This window comes from Anas acuta, chromosome 3 (genome assembly GCF_963932015.1).
Source record: "Anas acuta chromosome 3, bAnaAcu1.1, whole genome shotgun sequence".
Lineage (NCBI taxonomy): Eukaryota > Metazoa > Chordata > Aves > Anseriformes > Anatidae > Anas > Anas acuta.
The window spans coordinates 34818063-34843505 of NC_088981.1; the positions used below are offsets into that span (position 1 = coordinate 34818063).

The window sequence follows — 25443 nt, forward strand, 5'->3', positions numbered from 1 at the left end:
CAATTCTGAAATGAAATCAAATGAAATCTTCAGGGTCCAGTTTCTCCTGACACATACCTACATTTTCACCACATCCACTCGTACCGTTCACAAGGAGAAATCCCTTTGACCCAGACCTGGAGGTGCTTGCAGCACAGGTTACCCTAAGCAGTTGGAGAGAGAGGTCAGGGGCTACAACCTGCCCACAGTGCAGTGAGTGCAGAGGTAAAACTGTTCCAGTGCCACTACCCCACTGTATTTGTCACTGTCTCTTTCCTTCCAGATAGTTTTTTTTTACAATTGACTGGGAAGTGAATTTAAGTCATCACAACACAGACAACTTCATTGCTTCAGGTGCAGATGGTGGCCTGCGAGGACTCGGTAACATAGGTGTAGTTTTGATATGAAGATGCTGGCAGTGTGGTTAGCATAGGAGATCTGCATGCCTCTTTCTGGGGCTAATGCAGTTTAGAAGGAGGGGTGAGAGCAGAACGTTATTCCCTGTAGCTGAGGGCATCGTGGGCAGGAGCACACAACACAGGGAGTTTGCCTCTTGCCTCTGCTGATGGGTTCAGTTTGGATAGTGCTCAGTCACGTTCTGCTTGCATGTGCTGTGCACCCTCATCCACCTCTGCACAGTAAAACCACTGAGTAGTTATTGAGCAGCTTAAAATTAAAGTGGACAGAACAAAGGTAGATGTAGCATTGAGGAGATGTTGAATCCTGTAACCTGTTTTGGTGCATGATTTTGGGACAGTGTGAAGCCTCCTCCCACTCACCCTCTGCCCCCATAAGGTGACACAGGACAGGCTGCCAGCCATGGATGTGCCATCAGGCTGCCAGCTTCCTGACTGGGGACAAGGAGAAGCTGAAGCAACACGGCGGGGCTGGGTGGGATGATGCAGTTGAGGCAGGATGGATGGTGGTTGCAGCCTCATGCTTCAACAGGTCTCCTCTCCTTGTCATCTCCTGTGGGTTTTGGCAGCCTACCTTGTAAGCAGTGCAGACACAGAAGTCAACATGCTTGAGGAAGCCTTGTTGACTTAGTTTAGTGCATGCAGAAATGATGATAGCTGCATGTGCTGCAGGCAGTCACACTGTGCAGGGATTCCTGGCAGTTGGGAGAAACTGGGTACACAGAAGAACTGGGAAAATCTGACTGGTCTGCATGGCCTAGAAGATGGGCTGTCCCATAAAATAACACGTTTCCTATGCATAGCTGTGAAACACTTTGGGATCATTAAAGAACAAATATTTGGGGGCTAGTTTTGTTTTGCTTTCTTTATGAGAGAGTGTGTTTTTTTTTTTTTTTTTTTTTTGTTTTGTTTTTTTTTTTTTTCTTTTCCCTTAAAGCCTGCTACTGCTGCCTTGAGACCACCATACTAGGAACTTTCTTCAGTGTTTTCCCATCTCTTTCTCCTTCTGAATGCAGGAAGCACAAAATACTCTTCTGGCATTTGAGCTGCAGTTATTTTGAGTGGCTCCAAACAGAGGGAAATGTGTTTCTGCGGTAGTTGCTGCAGAGAAAGAATTTTGCTGAAATGTCTCTCCCCCACCGCCCTTTGGTGGCTGCAGAAAAGAAGCCAGTGTTTGAGGCCCCTGCTCTGTGCATCTGCTGGATCAGTTTAGGCCAATTTTCCCCCTCCCCCTTCCCCTCTTTCCATTAGCAAACTAGATATAAAACAGAAGCCATTGGATAAATAGGAAAAATGTGTAGCAGAGGAAGCCCTTGTGATTAGGGAGCTGTTAACCAGTTATTTCATGTCCGGCTTTCAGTGTATTTATAAAAATGATGCTATTCAGTGACACATCGAATTACTATAAATGGCATTGGCTCAGTTGCTTTCTCATGGAAGCCAGCTTGCACTTTATTTTTAACATGGGCCCACCGAATATTTTTAAAGTTAGCGTAGTATTTGTGGAAGACGCTAAAACAGCAGGCAAAATGTAGGCAATGGACATGAACTTTCCTCGTGCCCTGTCTCGCCAGTGCCCTCCGGAGTCCTGCAGCAGCACGCTGGGAGACAGCAGCTCGGGCAGCCTCTGTGTGCGCTTCTTGGCCGAGCAGGGGAGCCGGCTGACTGATGTGATTAGCGGCAGCTGCAGCGTTTGGTTTGGTGATGTGGGAGCTTGTCCATTAGGAGCTGGCCCGAGACCCAGTAAACTTCGCCCTCCCCCCTATTTTCTTTCCATTGATCGCCAGCAGCCGTCACATCGTTACATGCATTTATAATGTCCTTGCTGAGACTTCAGCGTGTGCACATGGTTTAAATCAACGGCTTCCCAAATAGGGGGAGCAAAAGCACCAGTACTCCCTACCTGCCTCCAACAATATGCTTGTAAACTTCAGGGACAAGCAGAAAGAAAAATACAGCTTATGGAAAAGTGCCAGGGGGTTCTGAGTCTACAGATCGTGCTGAGTTTTGGACAAAGAGGTGAGTCTTGCATCATGGTCTAAATGCGGTGAGGCGTAGTCTTCCATACGTTTCTTCTGAAACAAATGTTGCAGAACAGAAAATGCTCCGTGTGGCATTGTGGCACCTGATTCTCAAAGCTGTCCTTGTCATACGTGGCATTTTGGCGGGGATAGTGCACTCGGTGAATGGTGGCTAATAAGGAACATGTAGAAGTGGGGAGGGAGGCCATTGACAGCCCGGTGCACAGGTATTGTCACCCTGGCTTTATTTAGGGGTGGAGTGCAGCTCTCATCACACTTCCTGGAGTTTCTAGGTGACCATCAGAGCTATCCTGAAAGAGAGGGACTCTTAACTAATGAAATACTATGAGACTAAAGCGTTGTACAAAACTGCCACAGCCAGCTCTAGCCTGGGCTGCAAATTGCAGATCTCATGGATCTCCAAGTCACGTGGAATCTCATGCAAGTGCTAGGGAGCCATTTCCGTGCCAATTCAATCCCAAATGCAAGCATTTATTCCAATATCTGGTTTCTAGTTATATTCCATCAAGGATCAATACCTGTGCAGTAGGTCTACCACACATAAAATGACAACACTAGAAATCTAGATTGGACTAACCACTCAACAGAATATTGTACAGCACAGTGGTTTTGCATTGGGACAAACAGGGCGTAGAAGCCTGGTATATCTTTCCCTTTGTTTTCTCTGATTCTGAGAGATCTGTTGCATCATAGAAAATGTCATTTTCAGAGTATTCAGGCTGTCCTTGGTAGCCGTCCAGTTTGTGTGTCCTGAGAGATCCCTCTTCAAAATATTTATATTTAATATTCTTATTGGAATGGAGAAGACAGCATTTGTTTGTACATTGCTGGGGTGAGAAATAGAGTTCTTAATCATACTACGGGACAGCCTATTTGTTAACAGGCTCTTCTAGTCTGGAAGTTTTATAACCTACTCTCTTGGCAGAGATTTCATAGCAGATGCATTTGTGTTGTCTCCTCTGATTATTCAGGCGTTGCTATTTAACTATGTAGGTGAAATGTAATTAAGAAGAATTGAAATCAATAATTTTTTGAACGATGTTTACTCTTACTTGTACCACAGTTGACAGCAGAATTTAGTCCTTACAGACAGCTAAGTGGAAAATGGCTTTGTCTTGTCCATGCCTCAATTTCATCATCTGCCTGATGGGGGTGGGGAAGGAGGTTACAATGTTGCTTCAGATTTCTGTTTACTAAAGAAATAATATCATTTTTGTGATGCAGTAGCCCTTCATTGCTTGTTTTGTTTATTTGCTTGCTTGTTGATTCCCTTGATTTAGTAACTTCACAATTGTAAAGGTCCTTCCAGTACGTTAACTACTTGCACAGACTCATTAGAAGGCACCCTCTGCTATTTCAGTTAGGTAATGGAAGTATAAGGAAGAGGAAAGAAGAGAAAATAAAAAGTAAGACCATACGTGGTTCAGCATCCTGCTTGGAGCCCAGCATGGCTGCGCTGGAATCCTGCTGATGGAATGTCCTGACATTATGGTGTTTATTTCCACCACAGCCCTGAAATGTAAACAGGACATCGTTGGATGCTAATCCCAGGGACGGGAAATGACTGAGAATCCTGGACTCTTGGGCTATTGGTAGGATGTAAGGAATTGAATTTTACAGGAGGAGTGGCATGCAGTACCAGCAGCGCATGAGAGCATATGCCAGAGGAGGTGTTTTCAGGAAGGGTATCTGACGCATGCTTATGGGGAGGAACAAAACACAGCATTGGCATCAATATACACAACAGTTTGCAGGATATTCAGCATGCTAGGATGCTCTGAGCATCCCATCCTAACAGGATGGAAGCTGAAGAGAGAGCTTGCCTAGAGCTTGAAATGTATACAGATTAAATGGCAATTTATCACTGTAGCATTTATTTTCCACCATGCTTTACAATGCTGGAGTGAATTCAGCTGAGGAACGTGGAAATAGCAGAGAGGGAAAAGCAGCAGCTTCTGCTCCAGGCCTGAAGCCCAGAGGGAATGGGGTGGAGGTAGCACAATGAGGGGAGTGGTAGGTTAAGTGCACTGGAAAGCCATCTACGCGTCTCATGGGCAGCCCTAAATAAATTAATGGCATGAGGATAGTATTGAACTTCCAGTCATGACTCCCTCTCCCCTGAAATGGAAAAGGGCACGTCCAAGTTGTGTAGGATGGTGCCTGCTGTGCTGTGTTTGGGGAAGATGTGGATGAGCTGCTACGAAGTTCTTGGCACGTGGTGTAGGGCACTTGAGGCTCACATTGCTGGAAAGAGATGCACCCCACTTTCATGCTGTTAGAAAACCTTGCTTTTTCCAAGCAACAGCTGCAAATCCCTCCTCTGTATTCCCCCTTGTAGTAGCAAAGACAGAAATGTGTTGTAATGAGTATAAAGGGAGTCCTTTATGGAGATGGCTGAATGTGTACAGACCCTGTAATTCACACTGGCTCTCCAGCTTCCAGACTGGCTGCCTGCTGTTGCCACACAAGGTTTCCCTAATTCTTGGTCTGGCGTCTGTAGCAAGGAAAGGACCATCAGCGCTACAGGCTGAAGAGAAAATGAATCCAGTTTTCTGTGCTTTGAGCGTTGTGCACTGTGTTTCTGCAATAGCTCCCTGTGCACGGTGCTGGATGCATTGTGCGGCGAGGCCTCGTTTTTGGGTGGGCGTCTTCTGATTGTTTTCACGAGCGTCTTACTGGCGCAATTGCCAGTGTTGATGCCTTTTGAACCCAGCGCTCTGAATTGTGACTCTCCTGTGCTGTTTGGGCCAGGTTTCCATCCGGATCTGAAATTGGAAATTTATTACTTGGAACTGTTTTTTAAAGGTGAAACTGACACCGGTTTCTTATTACTTACCAAGTCCTGAGGGCAGAGTTACATTCCTTACGCTGCTGTAGGTGTTAATGATTTCATCAACTCAAGAAGCCCAGAGCCCTGAACTCTGCTCTTGGCAGCTAGTAAAGAAGGGAAACTGACTTTCAAATATTTTGTTTTTAAAGTTGTTTTTCTTTATGGTGTTTACATTAGCGGGCTGGAATTTGTGGGACAGACGTAAAATTGGAACTAAGAGAATTTGTTGACTTCTTAGTTCTTAGAAATCAAACCGATAGTAAAGCCTCAGTAGGCTGCTGAACCTGGTCTTGGCAAGCACCTCTGAAGTTGCAGAAGAACAAGAATCTGCGAGTGGGCCTGTTGTGGGTGCAGGCCTCAGCATTTCATTTGCTTGGTATGCTTTCTATGCCTCAAAATAATCAGGAAGGATACTATTATGCAGATCCCAAGATTTTTTCTATATTACTTTCAGTTGCATGCAAATAACTCTCAAACTTTGCTCAAAGTCTGGAGAGATTCCGGGATGTGGGTTTTTTGTTTTGTTTCTAGCATAACTCCTGTCTTGTATCGTGCAGGAAGATGGCATTGGGAACAAGGACAGGGATTTAAAATCAGAATTAATTGGTATTACTTTGGGCTCTGCCACTTGCTTGTTGTAGGTCTTAAGCAGACCGTCACGGTCTTCATGCCTGTATTGTGAATCCTTGTGTCTTTCCAGGTAGCCATGATACACAAGTTCTGGTTTAGATTTAAATAATTTTCCAATCCATGAGTGAGCCACTGTGAAGTGACTGCTGTACACGTGACAGACTGCTGTAGAGGTGCTAAATGGAAGGTTACAGAATTTAACATTGATTAATCCCCTCTATTGATGGGCGAGACTCAAAAGCTTATCCTTTAATTATTTAAGGAGGTACTTAAAAGGTGATTTGTTCATCACCATTTATAATTAGCTATATAGAGAATATTTGGTGATAGCATTCTTCAGGCTAGGAAAATCAAGTCAGGAACCAGGCTCAGGGGATTGAAACTTGGCAGATGAAGCACAAATTTCTAAAGTGAGAGACAGTTTACTGAGGGTTGTGGTAGATTTTCTGTTGCTGGAAATCTTTAAATCAAATGAGATGCCTATTGAAAAGTTATATTCTACTTCAGACAGGAATTAATTTATGGCAATCCTGTGGTATGTGTTATGCATGAGGTCAGCCTAGCTGATTGGTACAACCCTTTCTGCTTCGTAGTTCATAAGATTGTCCTCAAATTTGTGAGTGCAAGTCTCACTGAAGCCAGTGGAAGCAAAATAAACCCGAGGTCAGAGCTTTTTACACTGCCTTCTTTCACATCCTTCTCACTTCGAGCCTGTATTGGCTTGTTAGCCAGCTAACACGTGGAAATATCCTCCTGCATTGCTTTTATCTACTTAGCACTGCCTTGTGCCACTTAGCTTGCTATGTACCTTCCACGTGTGCCTGTAAATTGCGGGATGTTTCTTTTTAGTTGTTGTTGTTTTATTCACTTTTTTTTGGAAGTGTGAGTTGAAAGGTGAGAAGGCTTGAGCAGATCTAAAAGGAAGCAGATCAGATTGTGGACACAGCTGGACATTCCTGCTCTGCTGTCCCTTTGGCAATGATTGACGTGGGATATGCATGTGTATTTGTGATGATGATTTTGTGTCTTTTTTTTGTCTTTTTTTTTTTATTTTTTCCCCTAGTACCTTTGAAAATTAGCAAAAGAAGTGGTCCTTGAATGTGAGGTTGCTCCCCATGCTTCAGACACTTGCCCAGCAGATCGGATAGAGATCCTTTATTTCTCCCAACAAGGCAACTAGCCCAGTTGGTCTTGTTAAAAGTCTCCTCCTGTTGTGCTGTACTTCTTGTTCAAAGTGGATCAGGCAGCTCAGGGGTAAAGTAGAAGTCTCTATTCCTGACCAAACTAGCAGCTAAATGACTGCTGTTGCTGAAGGACCACAGCTGGTAATAGCCTACAGGTGCTGAAATGGCCACGTAGGTTGGAAACAAGAATCCCTTGGCTGATTGAGGCACTGTTCTGAGAAGACAGACCAGCTCGTGGTAAGAGTTCCTGTGCCTCACGGACACTGGTGGTTAGGCTTTCAAAAGAGCTCAGTATGTCTCGCACATTTTTCCATTGAGATTTTCTCATGAAAAGGTCTGATCTCAGAATTGGCAAATTTTGAAAACATAGAGTTTCCCGAATGTTTCCACATTCTTATGAGAACTGGATATTTCAAAATTTGTGATAAATCACACTAGAAACATGTGTTTATTTGTAACTATTTCCTTCTTCCTTTTTTTTTATGCTGCCAAATGCAAAAAATAAAAAAAATTAAAAAAAAATCAATGGTGATAGGTTATTCTAAATTATATTTTTATTCCTTTGGGGTTCAGTAGGAGGGGAAGTGATTTAGTGAAATGGGAAACTTGTTCGGTTTTTATTTTCCTTAAAAACAAACAAACCCAAAAGGCATCTATAGAATTCTGAGCACTAAAATAGCCTTCTTTTTTTTTTTTTTTTCAATATGATTTTTTTTCTTTTTTGAAGGCAGTTCTTTTTCCATTGGAGCAGCTCTGTCCACTCTTTTTGGACATCTGCCTGCTGTTTTGTGCTGAAATGGAAGCTGGACAGTTTTGACAAAACATGTTCTTGATGGCAGGGGCCAAGCTCTGTTTAAAATTAATTCTAATTGTTGAAATTCAAGTGTGTCTTGTACAAGCATGGCAAGTGAAGTTTGCTCATCATATGTATAATCCTATTCTTGTAAGTGACAGTGGTGAAGAAGGATCGGCTGCAGAGCAGACTGATAAGATCAGTGCATTTAGAGAAAGGATTTCCTGCGCTTCCTCTAAATAGTAAAATGCTCCTTTTATAGCATACTGTTGAACAGAAAAAGCAACAGCTGATTGAGATGTCCTCTTCAATTAATCCCCATTTTGAATGAATGCCCTGAAGGGCCACGTATAACTTGGAGAGGCCATTGCATCTTTGCAGGCATGGTTTCAGGTAAGCCTTTAGAACTGTGTTGTGCCAAATCCCTCTTACTCTTCAAGGACTAATTCCATTAGGCTACAACAACCCTGCCATGCATAAACTCAACTTGTCTGTGTGATCAGCCCAGCCCCAAGGAACGTTGGGCAATTTTACTGGAAAGCACCTTATGTATAGCATCTGCTGGGTATAGTCTAGCAGGCAAATAGCCTGAAGAGACCAACCGGTGGCATGGTAAAAGGTTGCCTGAAGAGAGAACACCCAGCTTTTAGTCCCTGGGGGCCTACTTGGTATTTCTGGCACAGGGGTGCACACAGCCCTGTTCTGGGATAACCCGAAGTGTAAAGGTTGCTTTTATTTAACCTCTGTCTTTTAAGTCTTCAGAGATAAAGATCAAGCTGTCTTGAGGGGAGGCACTTTTGATTTTGAAACAGTTATGAAGAAGACATCACCCAAGGGCACTATCTAAAGCATATCTGAGAGATAACATACGTAGTGCAGAAGGGTGACAAGTCAGGGCCAAGTGTACGTTCACTTGGCACATGATGTGTAGGTGAATGGGAAGAGTGTGTTTGATTTCAGGATCCCTTGGGGAGCGGCTTTATATGCAGCAGTGCTGCATTGGTGTGGGAGGTAATATCCTTTCCTTCTGAGGTGGTTGGGTGGAGAAATCGTGTGTTCAGGTGTGCTTCGGATAAACTACAGACGAGAATAAAGTTAGAAAGTAGAAAGAGATGGAGAGTGCAAGGGCGTGAAGATGACCTTCTCGCTACTGGAAAGCTGTCATTTTCAGCATCGTCGTCTCTCCAGCCAGGTTACTGTGGAGACCATCCCTAGTACATAAACTGTCAGATGTTTGGTGAGCTACATGCTGCTGAGCAGGAAATCATTCACATTCCTTATCTTCCACACAACAGGCTCAGGAGAAATCCTGCCAGAAAGCTTGCTCCCAGGCCTCAGGGAACAGGGCTTGACCTCTGGGAAAGGTTTTTTTTTTTTTTCTGGGCTTTACTTATAAAAACTGAATTCAACTACTTTCTGAGCATTTGGCTTGAAAAGCTTCCAAAGGGCAACTACTAGATGGTAGTGGTTAGGAGTCCTGCTGTGGCTAAAATCCCATCCTGTTCCCACAGAAATCAGTGGTCAAACATCCACTGACTTCAGTACAAGTAGCTGAGTGGTACAAAGGGAACAATTCTGCAAAGCCCTAAACTTCTGAAGAATTAAAACCCAGACTCAAGTTTCTCAATTTGGATAGTCTCCAGGAGCAAAAACTTATTCCCAAGCAGTGAAGTAATGAGGCTGTAGACTAGCTGTCTAGGGAATGTCTTGGAGCAAGCCAGTGGATTAGGAATAGCCCCATTTTACCTGGTATGGGAACCAGCAGACATACGTGTCCTTTGTACTTGTCACCATCTCTACCAGTGTTAATGCAGGGGTAGTGTCTATGCTATGGATGGTACTAGAACTGCAGTCATTTGACCATGTGAATGTTTTTGTCACGTTGCTTCTGGGGTAGGGAAGTTGAGCCATACTTGGAAAAGATCCTTAGTTGCACACCTTGCCTCTAAATGCTGTTTTTAATCCCTCTTTCAGACCAAACCCATGCTTTTCTTTTTTTTAAGGTGGTAGTTGGAGTTGTCATTTCACACTTTCCTGTTCTCTTTTCTCTTCCTCTACCAGTTGCTCAGAACTTGTTTATCAACTTCTGAATGAAAGGTGTCATGGCTCAATGACATGGCTCCAGCTGCTCCAAGAATTGTTTGGTCTGCTTCTTAACAAAAACCTTTGAGCTCTTCTATGTTAATCTAGGAATTTTTTGTTTGTTTGTTTGTTTTTATTTTGTTTTTAGTTTTACACTGCAGTGTTTGCAAAGAAGAGAAATTCTCTTTATAAGTGTGTGAAAGAAGCATTGTTGCCTGAGAGATATATAGATACATATTTTTTCAGTAAGGCTGCAGGCATTGTGTTCATTTTTATTTTCCCTATAGCCATTCTTTTTCTTCCATATGTTTCATATAGACTAGCCTTTATTCTCTGGTAAAATAATGTAGACTTATAACTGTTTCTACCTTTCAGATAGGAACAGAATAAAGCTTGTACCACTTGGGCGTGTGTGTTTTGGGATTCTAATGGCCTAGCAATGGAGACGAATGTATTGGAGCATAAGATGGGTCATCAGAGCCTTGGGAGACGAGGCTCTTTGTGTGTGTAAAGCTATTGTGGGATGTACTACTTGAGGGAACCCTGGCTGTTGTCTCATCTCACTAAGGCTTTGAGGGGAGCAGGGTGCTACAGCTATTCTTCTGTGTTTGTTTCAAAGCTCCCAGGTTTCATCCCCAACAGCTTCTGAACACAGTAAGCCAATGCAGTTGGCCTTTCAGCTTTGTACAGATCCCTTCCCCTCCTTCTGCTTGGGAAAACTGTATTGATGGAGAAACACATGGCACAGCACAGGCCAAGCCAGGAGAGGACTGTACATCACTGTACATCCCTCTGTACTGATACGCAACATTATTCTTTTCTGCCCAGGGTAAGTGTTGTTTTTCTCAGGATTGTTGGAAAGCAGGTGGTATAGAGGGTGAAGAAGAGGCCTAAACGTTTGGGTGGGACTTGTTTAAGGAAAATTTTAGCACTGTGACCCTAGTGAAGTTGCGCATCCAAAATGCTGGAGGAGAGCCATTAAACAAAGTGGCATAAAATAAACTCACTGTGCATGTTTTCATACTTACGTCCTCAGCTACTTTTGGTGTGTTTATCAAAACATCATGGGCTTTTGGGTCAGTCTAATGGTGGGAATGAGAACAGGGAACGATACATATCAGGACCATATTAAAGCTTTCTTTTAGGCTGTCTATCTTTAAATCTCCTTACCAAAGTAATTCCTTTTAGAAATGATCTGGGTGCTGCTGGTGGGGTGCTTGTTTATTTTTGTTAGCCTACAAATATTTACTGTGTGCAAACACCTTGCGCTGAAAGCAAAGGATATGCGACCAAAGCAGTGAAAGAAGCTTACAATTTTGTCTCTCATTTTAGTAGTTGAGCTTCAAGTACGTGTTCTACCAGCCAAATTTGTTATCTATTTTTAATGTGTTTATTCACAAGTTATTTGTGGGAGCTTAACTGACCAGCAGAACAGGAGGACACTGTTTTATTATTTACCGGCTGTCTGACAGCACCTTGGGTTGTGAATGCATCAAAGTTATTCATGTATGGCTGATAGGCTGATACTGAATAGCTTATGTGGTTGTTGAGCACATTCTCAGACGAGTTTGTTTCCATGGGGTTGTCTGAGAAGTGGTAGGCAGGTGAGAGCCATTTTGTTTAATGAGCTTCAAGGATATAGCAGGTGAAGAGAATCTGTAAATTGAAGTAAGAAGCAAAGACAAAATTGAAAATCATTTAAAATCAGCTAAGTCACATTCATAACACTTTGGAAAAACTCAACAAGTTCTTCAGTCAATGGGAAAAAGTCTGAATCTGGGGTCACTTTCCCCTTTTAGTATCCTCTCCAGTGTGAGTGCTGATTTTCTGCTGCTGCACTGTGACACATTGGAAATATCTGGGTGAAGGAGAACAGTGAGGAAAGTGCCCCTAGGTCTTGGTCTTTGCTGGCGGTGAAGATAGGGACACAGGATGGAGAGGGCTGAAGGTTATTGCAATGCAGTCCAGGATGTATAACTGCGGTACAGCACTGAGTATCCAGATGGTGGCTGGTAAAGGTGCAGAGGCTCCCCTCAGGGTTCAGAGAGAAAGGAAAGTTTTGACTTTCTGTGCAGTGTGAGAGCAGCTTCTACTTGCAATGATGACTCTTCCCTCTCTTTATGATTTGAGGCGATTTGGTTGAGGTTTTGTAGGCAATATGAGAGAGTATTCCTGGGCAAGGATGGCTTAAGGGGAAGGGTGGAAGGGTAGCTGAAGCATAAACCTAATACGCTATGGCATATATTGCTTTTTCTGTGGTCAGGGACTTTAACAGAGTTAGGATTAAGGTTGGAAACTAAACCTTTTTGGAGTATATCCAGCCGGACAAGAGGTCTGTGCAACACTAACCATGTACATGAATGCTTTCTTGCTCCAGTGTACTACCTCAAATTTAGATTTACATTTCAGCTTCACTATGTTGCTCACTTCTTGAAGTAGAGTGAGGAGAACAGCTTTATAGCCCAAATGAAAAGGTGTTTTATCTCCAATCTGTTTCTTTTAAATCTCAGCTATTAAAAGAAAGAAATTTCTATGTCAACACTGCTCCTAGCATAGTCAGATTTCCTTTTCCTTTTTAATCATAGAAATTGCATGGGTGAATGCAGTTAAAAAATAGGCATTCATACCAGCCCCTACTAAATATGCATATGACTTGGAATATTTTCCCCAGGAGTCAGGAAATGATGATTTGGATGCTCTAGTTTGATGTTGCTAAAGTCAGCTCCAGAAGGCCTTTGCAGAAAATGAAATATTTCATTTTCTAAGAAAAATAATCTCAGGTGCCTACCTGGCACAATTCCACTGAAGGACATTTCGCCAGAAATGAACTGAGTCCAAGTTCTGTTTGGAAGAGCTGGTGTCTTGTTTTACGAGGTTGTGTGTTTCCATCAGCATTAATAGGAGTCTGTTTTAGACTCGTAATGGAAATTATATAAGAAATGTATGTTGTTTACTCATCTAAAGAATGAAAGGCTCTTGTAGAATCTCTATAACTTAATTCCAGTAATACATGCACCCTGAAATTATCAAGGGATAAGGTGAACACAATCTTGAGTATCCCTTCTGGTATCTTCCTGTAGAGAAGTGTGAAATGCTTCTTATTTCCTTTTATCTTTCCTCCTAGATTTATCTACAGAAATATTTCCTGGGATTCCCTAACAAAGATCTTAAGTCAATCCTTTTACAGCGTGTAAAACACTTCGTACCTGATAAGAGATTTCCTCAGGTGTCACCATAAATATCAGGTGTCAGCATAAATATTTGACGAATTGAATACAAAGGCATGAGTACATTTTCTTGACTGAACTATTGGCTGGTTGATTACTGATTTTACCTCTACACCACCGTGTGTGTCCACACCAGTACATGACTAGCTGTAGTGCTCACACATTACGGGAGCATTCTAGCCAGAAAACAAACAAACAAAAAAAAACTTTCATCTTGCCCTTTGTTCCATTTCCTGTGATAAGCAGATTCTCTGTTCATTTCTTTACTAACTCAAGCTCTAACTTGGGTTGTTAGAGATACTCCTCTTGCTTTCAGAATGCTTTCTTTGGTCCAGAGTGGTCAGTTAGAGGGTAGAGACGTCTCATTTCCAAGATGTTGTCAGGGTTGGCTCCTTTCTATTAAAAAATGTGTCAAAACTGCTTCTCCAGGTGTATCAAGTCCCAGTACTAAAGCTTATTATTGTTCTTTCCCTTGAGCATCATTATATTTTCCAACCTCTTTTGCACAGAGGTTTCCTAACTGCTCTGAAAATCTGTCCCTTGCAGGTGACCTGGTGGCTATCATTCTGGCATTTGATGGTTGAGATCAGTTGCCTATGTAGTTGTACTATTGCAATTCACATGGGGGGGAAACTCTTACTGTAGGAACATTCCAGTAAAAGCTGGAAATGTATCCTGCAATATTGATATGGATATGAAATGTGCTTTGGGGATTAAGAAGAGTTAGTGCTGCTATTAGTAGGCCCCATTGGAGATGAATTGTTTCCTTATCGTGCATGACCTCTTAAAAATGTAGAAAATCTTTGTGTGTGTTTGAAATCTCAGCATGAACAGGATATTCTAAGACCTTGTGGACTCTCTTGCCTGTCTAAAGAACGTTTTTTTCTTGGAAACAAAAGAACGTTCCTTTAAAGTACTATCCACACCGACGCCCCTCTCTAGACTTGCATTGCTCAGTTTGAGTTGTTTAGTTCTGGGGTTATCCCAGTGGAGCTTTTTGTGATTAATAGCTGATAACAGTGTAAACCCAGCACTAAGAACATTTCCTGGGCAGTAGCCACGCTTCTTACAGGCTCCATTTGACTGATGATAGGGTATGCGCAGAATGAGCACTAGGGAAGAGGTCGCCCTGAAGAGTGTCTCAGTGGTGTGGGTTCAATGTTTGCATTACACATCTGGTTTATCTTCTTTTCAGAGACGGAGCTCCTTCTCTCTACAATTTCCTCTGTTTTAAGCATTGCCAGGCACCACTGTAGTGTATTTGTACCCTTTGCTTGTATTATGCATAGCTAAGGAAAAATATAAATTCAAACAAAGGAATTCAGTAATGTTAGATATGCCCTTTTCATATCGTATTTGCTGGTCCATTAGACAAGACTTAAAATTTAGTGATAGCCTGTCAGCCTGCATGCAGATTTTTCAGTTGTATATAAGTTATTTCTGCTTGAATTTGCTATCCAGTCTGCATATGTAGTTGGTCTCAATTTTTTTTTTTCAGAGCTTCTGACATCTTGCAGTTCCACTGATTATGCTGGAAGGTAGGTACAAAGTGCCATGTGAAAAGTCAGGAGTGCTTCTTTGTTCAGAGGGCTTTCTGTGCAGGGGGAGAGTCAAATGCTGATATGACTTCTTGTTACTGGAAAGGTTTTGGTGCTAGTTGCCTGTGTCTTCTCGAAAGCAAGTAGAAATTGGAGAAACAGTAATTTCATTTTTTTCTTGCAGTGAGAAATAATCTTGCATAATATGTATTTAGTTTATAAATGTCCCTGCACAGTCAGGGCAGCAGAGCCAACACCTGAATAAGTTTTAAGAGGCAATGTTTTACTGTTTGCTGTCTTTAGTTGTATGTATACTATCCACACATTTAAGATGTAATATATGTAATAAATACTTTTTTAAGTGACTTTTAAATATGCCTCCAAAGTATAAGACAAAACAAAATGTATCAGGTAATGATTTGGATCAAATCCTGTGCAATCTATCAAATAATTTAGTGCTGTGCAGAACTAGAGATAACAAGCAGTGATATTGGTACATGTTCTGCAAAGTCATGCATAACCGCACATAATAATAATGTTTGCAGCCCTAAGGGGATTAAGATGATGTTCCTTCCCTAAGAGAGGGTAGAGTTCTGTCCCGTTTGTATACAATGAATCTTCTTTTCAAATCATGTCAAAGGACTGTGTACCCAGATCAAGTGGCTGTTTAGAAGCAGGGTGTTTTTCTTCTTCCTTTCTTTTTTTTTTTTTCCTTTTTTTTTTTTTTCCTCTAGTGTGCAGCTGTGCTAGGGAGTTAAAGGAATTTTATAGTGCAGTCTGGCTTTCTGTGGACTGTACTCAAATCTTTGTCAATAAGATGCAAGAGCTTTGGTTCAGAGGTTGAAAGAACTTGCTGTGTCTTTGGGCAGGCTATGGGCTCGCCGCAGGTACTTAGAGGTCCAGAGACAATACCCAAACATCCGCTGTATGCAGCTTCTCTGCAGTCATTAGGCAAATGAGTTCTCTTTGGGGAAGAACAGGGTGTTGGTCAGTTACAGTTCTAGGAAATCTTCCGTAGTTATACTTCACTACTTAAACTTTTCGTAATTGTGGACAGTAAAGGGCCTTGAGGTGGACGTGACTTCTTGCCATGAGAATCTGGGAGACCAGAACTAACAATTCACAAGCTGGATAAAGCAGTAAAATAGAGATGGTGGTGACTGGCATGGTGTGCATGGGTACTACGTTCTTGTGTACCATATGCTCTATACCATGTTGTCTATGGATATGTACCACTATCGGGTATTTTAGGGGGGTTCCCCCATTCTCCTCCATCCTTCCTTTTACCACACTCTTTGCAACATGCTGCCGCTGGCAAAAAGAGCTCACTGATTATTCAAGGAAGGTGGCTGGTTTTTGGTAGCAGTTTCTTTTTCAGACCCTCATAATCACTACCTGTATAATTCAAAGCATTATCTCTATGGAATTTGATTTAGATGTAGATGAGGACTTGTTCACCCTAATGTCATAAAACACCAGCCCTGAAACCTAAAGCAGCAGGTCACAGCTCTGAAACCAGCTTTCAGTGTTGGTGTACAGTCTCCTCCTATAAATATTACGGCAGCCAGAAAATATATTTTATCTGGATACCACTTAAAAATACACACAGAAAACAACCCAAATCCTTGAGCAGAGCTCTTTCCAAATATCCATTCTTCACGAAGACACGTTAGGTTAAAAGTTCAACGATTTCACCAAGCTGCTGGCTTGGAGTCCAAACCTACTTGCGTAATGTTGAGGTTTCAGGGCAATGAACCCACATTATCCCTTGTCAGAATGTTGAACAAAAATAAAAATGCTGGAATAAAATACTGTATGTGACCTTTTCTTAATTTCATTTTCTGGAGTGAATCTATTGTTGGTGCCAAATTGACAACCATGGAATCTGAGTAGCTTAAAAAACAGGTATATAAAATCAGCGACACTTTGACCCTGTCTCTGCCTTGACCTAGAGAAACCATCCCTAAGATGGAGAGAGCATTAAAATCTTAAGACCTGTTCCCTTTGTGCTGCATCTACTGACTGTCTTTTCCATTTACTGGATCACTAAAGAAACCTTTTAGCTATCATCTCAATCAGTTGCTTTTCAGTATATGGAACTGAACTGACAACCACCACCATTATTTCCATGTTTGCAGTGACAAACAGAAATACACTCTACTTTTGCAGGTGCGCTAAATAGGAAAGCAGCAGATCTGGAAGGTGGCTTTCCCACATGGCATTGTTAAACGGAAGTTTTAAAGAGATCTGTACCGCCCCTCCGCCCCCCCCCCCCCCCCCCCCCCCAAAAAAAAAAAAAAAAAAAAGGAAAAGTTCACGTTGTCTCTATTGGATTTCTCCCCAGTTATACCCATTTACTATAAAGACCAAGTTGCTCTTTCCAATGACAAAACTTGAAGAAAAAATCACCAGTGCAAATAATTGATTTGCCCATCAATAGGGAAGATTATGCCTGTACACCTACATCTGTGGCTGGTTGTCAGTGGTTATAATCAAGGCATATTTCCAGTCAAGTCAAGCTTTGATGTCCTGTACTGGCCCTGAACCCAATGTTAGAATGGAAATCAATTTTTTGTACTCCGTGATGACATCGGACCAGGGATGAAACATTCTTCTGCTAATTGTCTGAAAAAAGAAAACAACATTTTACATGGAAATGACCTGCAGTTTGGGAAGATGTAATTGGACCTTTACCATTTGTTTGTTTTTCTTGGAGCACACTGGCAGCTCTTACAGATTATTTCTCTCTCAACAGAGGCACTCTAATGCCCTCAGCTGCTTATTTTGTCTGGAAAATTCAGGCACCCAGGATAACGATGACAACAACAGCAACATTTTGACTCCCAAATCCCCTGGCAAAATAGTTACATCATGTCTGGAAATAGCTGGCCAATGACAGAATGGAAAATTTACAATGACTCAAACAAGACAGGGATGCTCTTAGTAATGGGATTTTGTTCATTCATTCTTCTGAAGATAGTGGTACATAATGCTACTGGGAAACTCTGAACCGATAATCCTTGTGACTAAATCCCACTCTTCCCAATACACATATTGCAGAGATGTCAAGTCCCTAGACCAAGTTATTGTACTAATCTACACTACCAGAATTCCTGGTCTTTTTACATAGAGGGATGAGTGAGACAGTTTGTTCTCCAGATCACTCTATCCTTGACTTCTTTCTTGAGGTGACCAAAAACTTGGCTCTGGGGTGTCAATATCCTTTCTCTGGAGCTGTCTGAAGCTGTCCATAAGACATGGACAGAACTGACAGCTATTACTAATTAGGGCCAGTTTCAGACCGATGGCATTAAAGGCATTTGATATTGTAAGACCTGTAAAAGGCCTAGCGCTTCATCTTACTGTAGAGGAAATAAGTATTTTGCATTGGAACTATAGGACTAAACTATAGGAACTAAACTTTATTGCCAGAACCATGTGCTGTTTCTGGCAATCAGTGTTTATGTCTGCTTGACAGATGACATATTTCATTTTCACTCTGTGAATTTATTATATCAGATAAAGGGTTCACCTTGCTCCAGCTTCCAATGCGCTGGTCCCTTGTTTCTTCTGTGAAATTGCATCGTTGTCATACTGAACACCAACAGAGAGAATGGAAAGTTGGAGAGTCTAGCCCAAGCTATGCTGTCTAGATCCACAGCTTGCAGAAGAGGCAGTTCAGGCCAGCTCAGTTGGGTAGTATAAATGAAGCTTGGATCACAGTCCTGTCCTGAATTTCATGGCCCTAAGATTACAGTATATTCCTGGGAAGTCCTAAAACCAAGATTTTTATCACATGATTGTTTTCAAGAATAAAATCTGGGTATTGCAGAGTACATTTGCAAATTCTTCCTGCTGGATGGTCTTCTCCTTGGCTATGATTGCATCCAGGGGTGACATCTGTGGGGTTTGTGGGATTCTTTTCCCATGTTTGCTTTTATGTAGTTTATTTCCCACAGGCTCTTACAATCACAGTGATTTGGAGAAGAACAATGACATACAAACCAACCCATCTAGTGAAGTTAATGCTGTGGCAGGGGAAACCATCACATAAATTCCTTTATTTCATAAAACATAAATTTATTCACACTGGATTTGTAGACACTGCTACATGCTGCCCCTACAGCTGTGTCACTACTGGGGTGTGAACCGCGGTGTCCCGAACAGATTCCATTTGGGTGATTACATTCTGCAAAACAGTGTTTTTATTGTTATTTGTAGGGTAATATAAATTTACTTGGCGCTATACGATGACTGATTTGAGTTAAGTATGTAACTAAGAACCTTCCTGGGAGAAGCTACGACCCCTGTGCTTTGGCTAAGGCAACAGAGTATAATACAGCAAGCATAAAACATACACAGAGCATAGTACAGTCTTTACAGCATGTGTCATGCAGTGGCTGTCTCTCTTATTTTTTTTCTTTAATACTTGCTTAAAAAAAAAAGAGGATTTTTGCATTTTGAAGTGCATGAAGTGGGTACTAGAAGCCGTTTGAGTTGTCGTGAAAGAAAGCAAGAATATTGGAATGGAATGGAGTGGAATGGAATGGAATGGAAAAAAGTAGAAAACAAAAACTAAACTGGTAGAAAAGAGTGAGAGAACTAAGATTAGAACTGGATAGTGCTGTTCTTCCTTGGCTAATGGAGAATTTATTTTATTTATTTTTTTTTTTACCACCTCATTTTTTGGCCACTTTTATTCTTTTGCCACTTTTTTTTTTTTTTTTTTTTCCATAGAAGGCAATGAGGCAATATTTAGTGATGTATACAAACAGAAAAAAATGTGGTTTCTGCTGAGAAAGGAAAATTAGGAAAAGTAGGTAACAGTACAGACTTTCTTAGAAGGAAGTGTATCTTCAGTATCTGCAGATGTTATGGAAACTGTAGTGCTGCACTTCTAAAAGACTTGGAAGTAGTGACAGAGTAGGGGCAAAGAAAGAAAGATGGTGGGCTCTAGAATACTGTATTCAAACAGAAAGGTTCCTTGTGTCTGGGGGTACACAATCCCATTGGATTCACCACCTAAAAATAGCAGAATGGTTGGGCCTGTTGAGAGTGAGGTGTTGGCAAGCTTGCCTATGCACAGAATTGATGAATTAGGATGGGAACCAGTACAATAAGCACTAAGGAAAATGTATTTTGGCCTCCAAACTTGCTGTTTAGTCAGACATCTCTGCCTCCCCTCTTGGCCAAATATTCTGTACGCTTAGACACTGTGGTGATGAAGGATGTATACATACTGGATAAACACTTAGGCTGTTAATTTTAGTTGTTTTGTCTGCAGTTTAATCTGCAATGGTCACATCACCATTCACAAATGTTGCAGATTTACTTGCATCTAAATAATATACAGGATTTTTGGTTTTGGTGTCTAAGAGGACAGATTAGTTTTGACCCTTCAAATTGGGTGGAGTCAGAGTTATAATAAATTAGTAAAATTGTGAAAATAAAGTAACTTCTTGGCAGGTAAGAGAAGGAATGGGTTGGTCAGTTACCTCAGATGTAGCGAATTACTGATCTGTACTTGGTTAAAAGGTGGAAAAATGTGTAAAGACATAACGAATAAACACTAGGAGGATTTATGATGTTGACTAACTACTTCATTGCTTTCTTTGCTTTGGGTTTTGAATCTTGATTTCACTGTTCTTTTGAAATTGGTTTTCTATAAAGGTAAATCAGTGGATTGGGAAGGACATGAAGAATGTGCAGGTATTTCTGTGGTATTTTGTTTGCTTGTTTTGTTTTGTTTCTTGGCAATTCCCAAATGAACACACTGAAAGAGGTACAAATTAGTCTTTGAAAAGAGAAAGAGGGTTCTTGGTAGCTTTTTTGTGTTGGTCAGCTGGTGTCAGGTGAAAGGTAAAAACACTATTGGATTTGTGGGCATTAACAGACTAACATTAGTAGCCATTAGTCATCCATCCATCAATAAAGAATTAAAAATTTCCTTCCTGTGATCAATTGATCTGTTTGCTCAGGTCTGGTGCTTTCCTGTTCGACACAGTAGGCAGGTGTGCTCCTCAGGAAGGACTGCCCTCCTTCCTGAAAGAAAGACTTCAACTTAGTGGGTTTTAAGTAGTTGGTTATTTTGCTGCTGTTTTGTGCCCTAGAGGCCAGGACTCCTAACTGTGCTGGCAAAACCAAATCCAAGGAGCTGAGTTAACTGCAGATGGAACAAATGGATTGCTTGCACACACTCTCCCTTCATCACCCCCCATGCTGCAAATGCCTCATATTACACACGACATCTGTCATGTTACACGTGACATGTGTGGAACATGTGCATGGTAATTAGAATGTGCCATGAAGCCCAATGCCATCTGTGTACCGGAGAAGCAATGTAGTCCAAGGAACTGAGTATAGGATTAGGAGAACGGGACTGTTTAGCTTTACCAAACTGTATGTACATTTTGATGATTTTCAGCATGGTGCTTGTTTTCTTCATTTCACAATCCAGTAAGTGAAGATGAAGGTAGCTATTATAATACCACGAAGTTCTGATGGTTTATTAAATAGTTGAATAATGTAGAAATGTAACTTGGATTTGGGGTGGTGGTATTAGTTTCTGCTCCAAGTCAGTCCAGATTCAGGTTTCTTGTTACTTCTGCAGCATTGCATCAAATTTATACATTCCATTCTGCTGTAGAAATAGAGATCTACCAGGGAAATGGAAATGGCTCACTTTGTTTCCTCACCTGTTAGAATAAACTAGTGGAGATAGTGATTCTGCATCATGCTGTCCCATTCTTCCTTCGCAGATGAGAGCCTAGGCTGCACCCACTGACATTTTGCATCTGGTGAGGATAGTAGGGATTCAGCTCTGGAAGATGGTGCATCAGTGGTTTCTATTAATGCTTCCTTATGTTGCAAACTGTTTTTTCAAGCTGTGTGTGTGTTTAGTCAACCCACAGAGTTCTCACTCTTCCTTCTGTTTTCCAAAAGATGGTGGGTATGAAAGTCAGTTTCTCTGTTTTGGTTATGCCCTGGCTGTTCACTATGGTGAAGGAGAGGGCAGTGATGAGGTAAAAACTATAACGTTCAGCTTTCTATACAGCATTGCTGCTGACACACCATTTTCAGGTGTCTTGCTCTTTGTGGAACACTGCTCAGTTAGGATATTTTTGCATGAAAAATGTAATTTCTGAGAGAGAATGAAGAAATGAGTGAGACTGGAGAAACAATTAGGAGTCTGCAATTGAAAGAGCCTTGTGTGCAGTCAGCAGGGATCCCATCCCATGTGGCTAAAACTTCTGATAAGACTTAAAAAAAAAAAAAAAAAAAAAAAAAAGCATTAGCTTAATTATGTTTGGTCACTGGGCCAAATGGTTTAGAAATGAACACGTACGCTCTGTTAGGGGAAGAGGACATTGTTATAATTAGACCTTGGGCAAAGTTCCAGACTGTGACTCCTGACCTGAGCCGAACCACAGATGGGGCTGGGAAGCACGAGGGGGCTCGCTATGAGGCGAGGATGTGCGGTTAGCTGTTGAAATGACAGCAAGTTCTTCGGGTTGTGCAAAAGGGCAAGATAATGCAACCAAGAAGAGCTCGGGAAGGGAGTTATGTTGAATAGTGGGATTCCCTCCAGAGAGAGATTTCCCATTGATTCTCACGGGAGGTGTTTAGAAATGGATAATTTCACGTTTGTTTCATTTCTACAGTTGCTTTGCTTGTAAGAAGTTGAAAGGCAAGAGATCTTTCTTTAGGAAGATAAAAATATAAAACTTGTTACTTTTGTGAGCTTCTAAAAGAATTTTTATGAGATCTTTGTTATTGGTTGCCACTCTGAAAAATTAAAGATTTTTGCTTCATCCTTCTTTTTCCCTTTTTTCCTTGGAAACACCTTTTTTTTTCCCCCAGATTTGTTTCTTGAAAAGACAAAGAGAAAGAAAAGAAGAAAAAAATAATGATTTAGAGGGTATCGGAAAATGTTTATTTTGTTCAAAACTATACTCACAAACAAAAAACAAGGAGAAGTAATTCATTCTTAAAGAGAATAAATAGTAAATATAATAAACATTTATTAATATTGAATAGCATAACCAGTTACTTAAGTAAATGCTTCTCTGAATCCTGTGGTTGGCAGCCTTAATCTTTAGAAAGACAGTGCTCCCAGCTAGAAATATATATTAATTTATTCAATCAGTGATTCATGAACCTATGTTGGATTCCTTTCTAGCAGTTCTCTCTCTCTCTTTCTCTCTCTCTCTCTCTTATTTTTTATTTTAAATCCATCTAGACACGTCACCTCTCTACAATTACAGTGTTGTAGCAATACAGAAGGGCCATGTAACCCTTCCATGTCAGTATTAATTTCCTGCATGTCTCTTAGAGATGGACCCGGAAAATGCCAGAGTACAGGCTGTGCAATGGAATGTTCTGTGAAAACGATGTACTACAAGGCTTCTCCTTGTGTGAGCTCTGCCTACTTTTGCAAACTAATCAAAGTTGAATAGCTTTGTTGAGTGTCTTAAGTATGGATCCTAAGGAACAGGTGCCAATTTCATTAAAGCATTGCAGGAACAAGCCCGTGTATTTTTCAGTATTATGGATGAAGAAGGCCTACAGAATGACTGCTCATCTCTGGTGAGCCTGCTTAAAATGAAAGCTGAATGATAAAATGTCAGTTCAAGGCATCCTGTGGTACCCTGACCAGGGCAGTACTTAACCCACAGAAAATGCTGACCTTCATGGCCTTCTCTGTAGTACTTATTTACTGGTAAAGTGCCTCTTTTGGAGCGGTGCTTACCAAAATCTTGACCTGAGCTCATAAAGGAAGATATTGTGGTGCTATTGTTTCAGTGTCTAAGCCAGTTTTTACAAGGAGGATTCACTCCATGCACCCAGAGAATTCTGGTCCTTTGGTGGTTGGTGAGGAAGTATCTCAACAGTAGATCAGAATTTAGTTGCAACAAAATTGATGGAAATGTAGTTATACTGGATGTAAATCAGGCTTGACTCATTGGTATGAGTTCCTTCCAAACTAATGGTATGTCAAAATAATGGGTTCTGGCCTTATCCATGGCCAGGCTACCATAAAGGACATTGCACTCAGAGAAGTCCCTGAGGAGAAGATCTGCAGTGAACAAGATCAACTTCTTCTGAAGTTCTCTTGTGAAATCTTCTAAGAACTCAGCCTTTTAATCTACCCCACTGAGAGGAAATTAAGTTGCGTACATTGTTGTGCTGGAACTGAGGACATTTTGCTTTTTGTAAGATCAGTGTCAGAGGCCAGGTTCCAGGGTTAAGCTGGCCTTTGGCCTCTCTTAGTGAGAATCCAATGATTTTATCAATGTACTGGTGAAGCTGGCATCACGCTGCTCTCTTGGGTCCTGCTGAGACGTAGCAGCCATCGCAAACCTGGCATGGAGAGCAAAGGAAAACAGGCATGCAAAGGGCCTGATACCAGCTCAGTCTGCATGAGAGTTGGTGTCCCCCAGTGTGTAAAAGGAGGTGCTAGGTAAGTTAGTTCCAGCACAAAGAAGCCTTCTGGTTCTTGCCAAGCACATAGTGCATCGAGGCTGGGGGTTTGGGGTTATTTTTTTGTTTGCTTGTTTGTTTTCTTTTTTTATTCTTAAGCAAGTGTGCTCAGATTTCTACACAAAGTTTCCCTGTAGAGCTTCTGGCTGAATGCAGTATGTTAAGTCCCACGATGCAACTGCTGACCTAAAGGTGCTTTTCCTAGCACAGCCACTTAGTCTCTCTGAGAGCTCAAAGCAGCCTTGTTCTGGCAAGCAAACAGGCCAAAGCATTGTAGGGCAGGTTAGGGCAGCAGCTGCTCCGATGACAAAGCTCAGCTGTGTTGCTGCAGTTACAGCATCCAGCATCCCGCGGCTCCGTTCACCTGCCACCTCCCTCGCTGCTCCTCCGCCTTGTGCCCAGGGAGCCAGGCTTTGCAACAGGCTTTAATTATTTACTCTCTAAGGATAAGGCTTATTCTGCAGATTAAGTGAAAAAGTGAAGTCCTTAAAAAATATAACACAAATAAGCCCCTGAGCTGTCAAACAACAAGTCCCTTAAAAGGGCAAAATATGCGGCTCTCTGTGGACTGCACAGATCCCTCCTTTCAAACTGCTGGCAGGAGGCTTCCTGTTTGGATGGGCTGTTCACAAACGGTGTTGTGTGGTGAAATCAGTCACTTTCCAAATCCAGCTTCAGGCCTCCTTTTGCCTCCCTTTACGCTCCTTGATACCAAAGCCCCTCAAGCCTGGGTCCTGTCAAGATTGGATCTGGCAGCTCAAATGTAAATCTGAAAGCGTGCATTAGCACTGTGCAATTTCTCCCCTGGATACATAAAGCAGCCCAAACTGGTTACATGTGTTTGAAAACATGATAGACAAAATGGTCCTACTGCAATAATCCTGGCCATAAAGGGATAAATGAATGTTTGTCAGTGTGCGTCCAGAGTGGTGAAAAAATGACTTCTGTTTTATCGTTTCATTGTTGATACTTTGTTGTTGTTGTTTTATTTTGATCAAATGGCACGTCTTTGGAGGATTCTCCCATTCCTTCTGGGTAAATACTCCAGTATATACTTTAGTTCCTTTACTGTAGCAGTGAGCAAAAGTCCAAAACTGGTATCCAATGATAGCATTCAACCTTGGCTGGTGACCTTTACTGATAAATATGTTTGTTGGAAGATCACTGAGTTAGTAAAACCTTTTGAGAAACGTTGGGAGAAGCGATTCTACATTGCCATTCAAGAACATGTTAATGGTTGGA

The 25443-nt window shown here is 41.6% G+C and overlaps 1 protein-coding gene across 7 annotated transcripts in view; it reads left to right on the forward strand.

Annotated features, from left to right (window-relative positions):
* DAAM2 (dishevelled associated activator of morphogenesis 2) overlaps positions 1 to 25443 on the forward strand; it is a 197074-nt gene that overhangs the window by 50285 nt on the left and 121346 nt on the right. For 5 of the 7 annotated variants that reach the window (XM_068676592.1, XM_068676596.1, XM_068676594.1 and 2 more), the window contains one exon: positions 14682 to 14721. The exons of the other annotated variants lie outside the window; for them this stretch is intronic. In XM_068676592.1, coding sequence (XP_068532693.1) covers positions 14712 to 14721 — 10 coding nt within the window. In that variant the 5' untranslated portion in view covers positions 14682 to 14711. The remainder of the gene's footprint in view (positions 1 to 14681; positions 14722 to 25443) is intronic. 7 annotated transcript variants of the gene reach the window in all.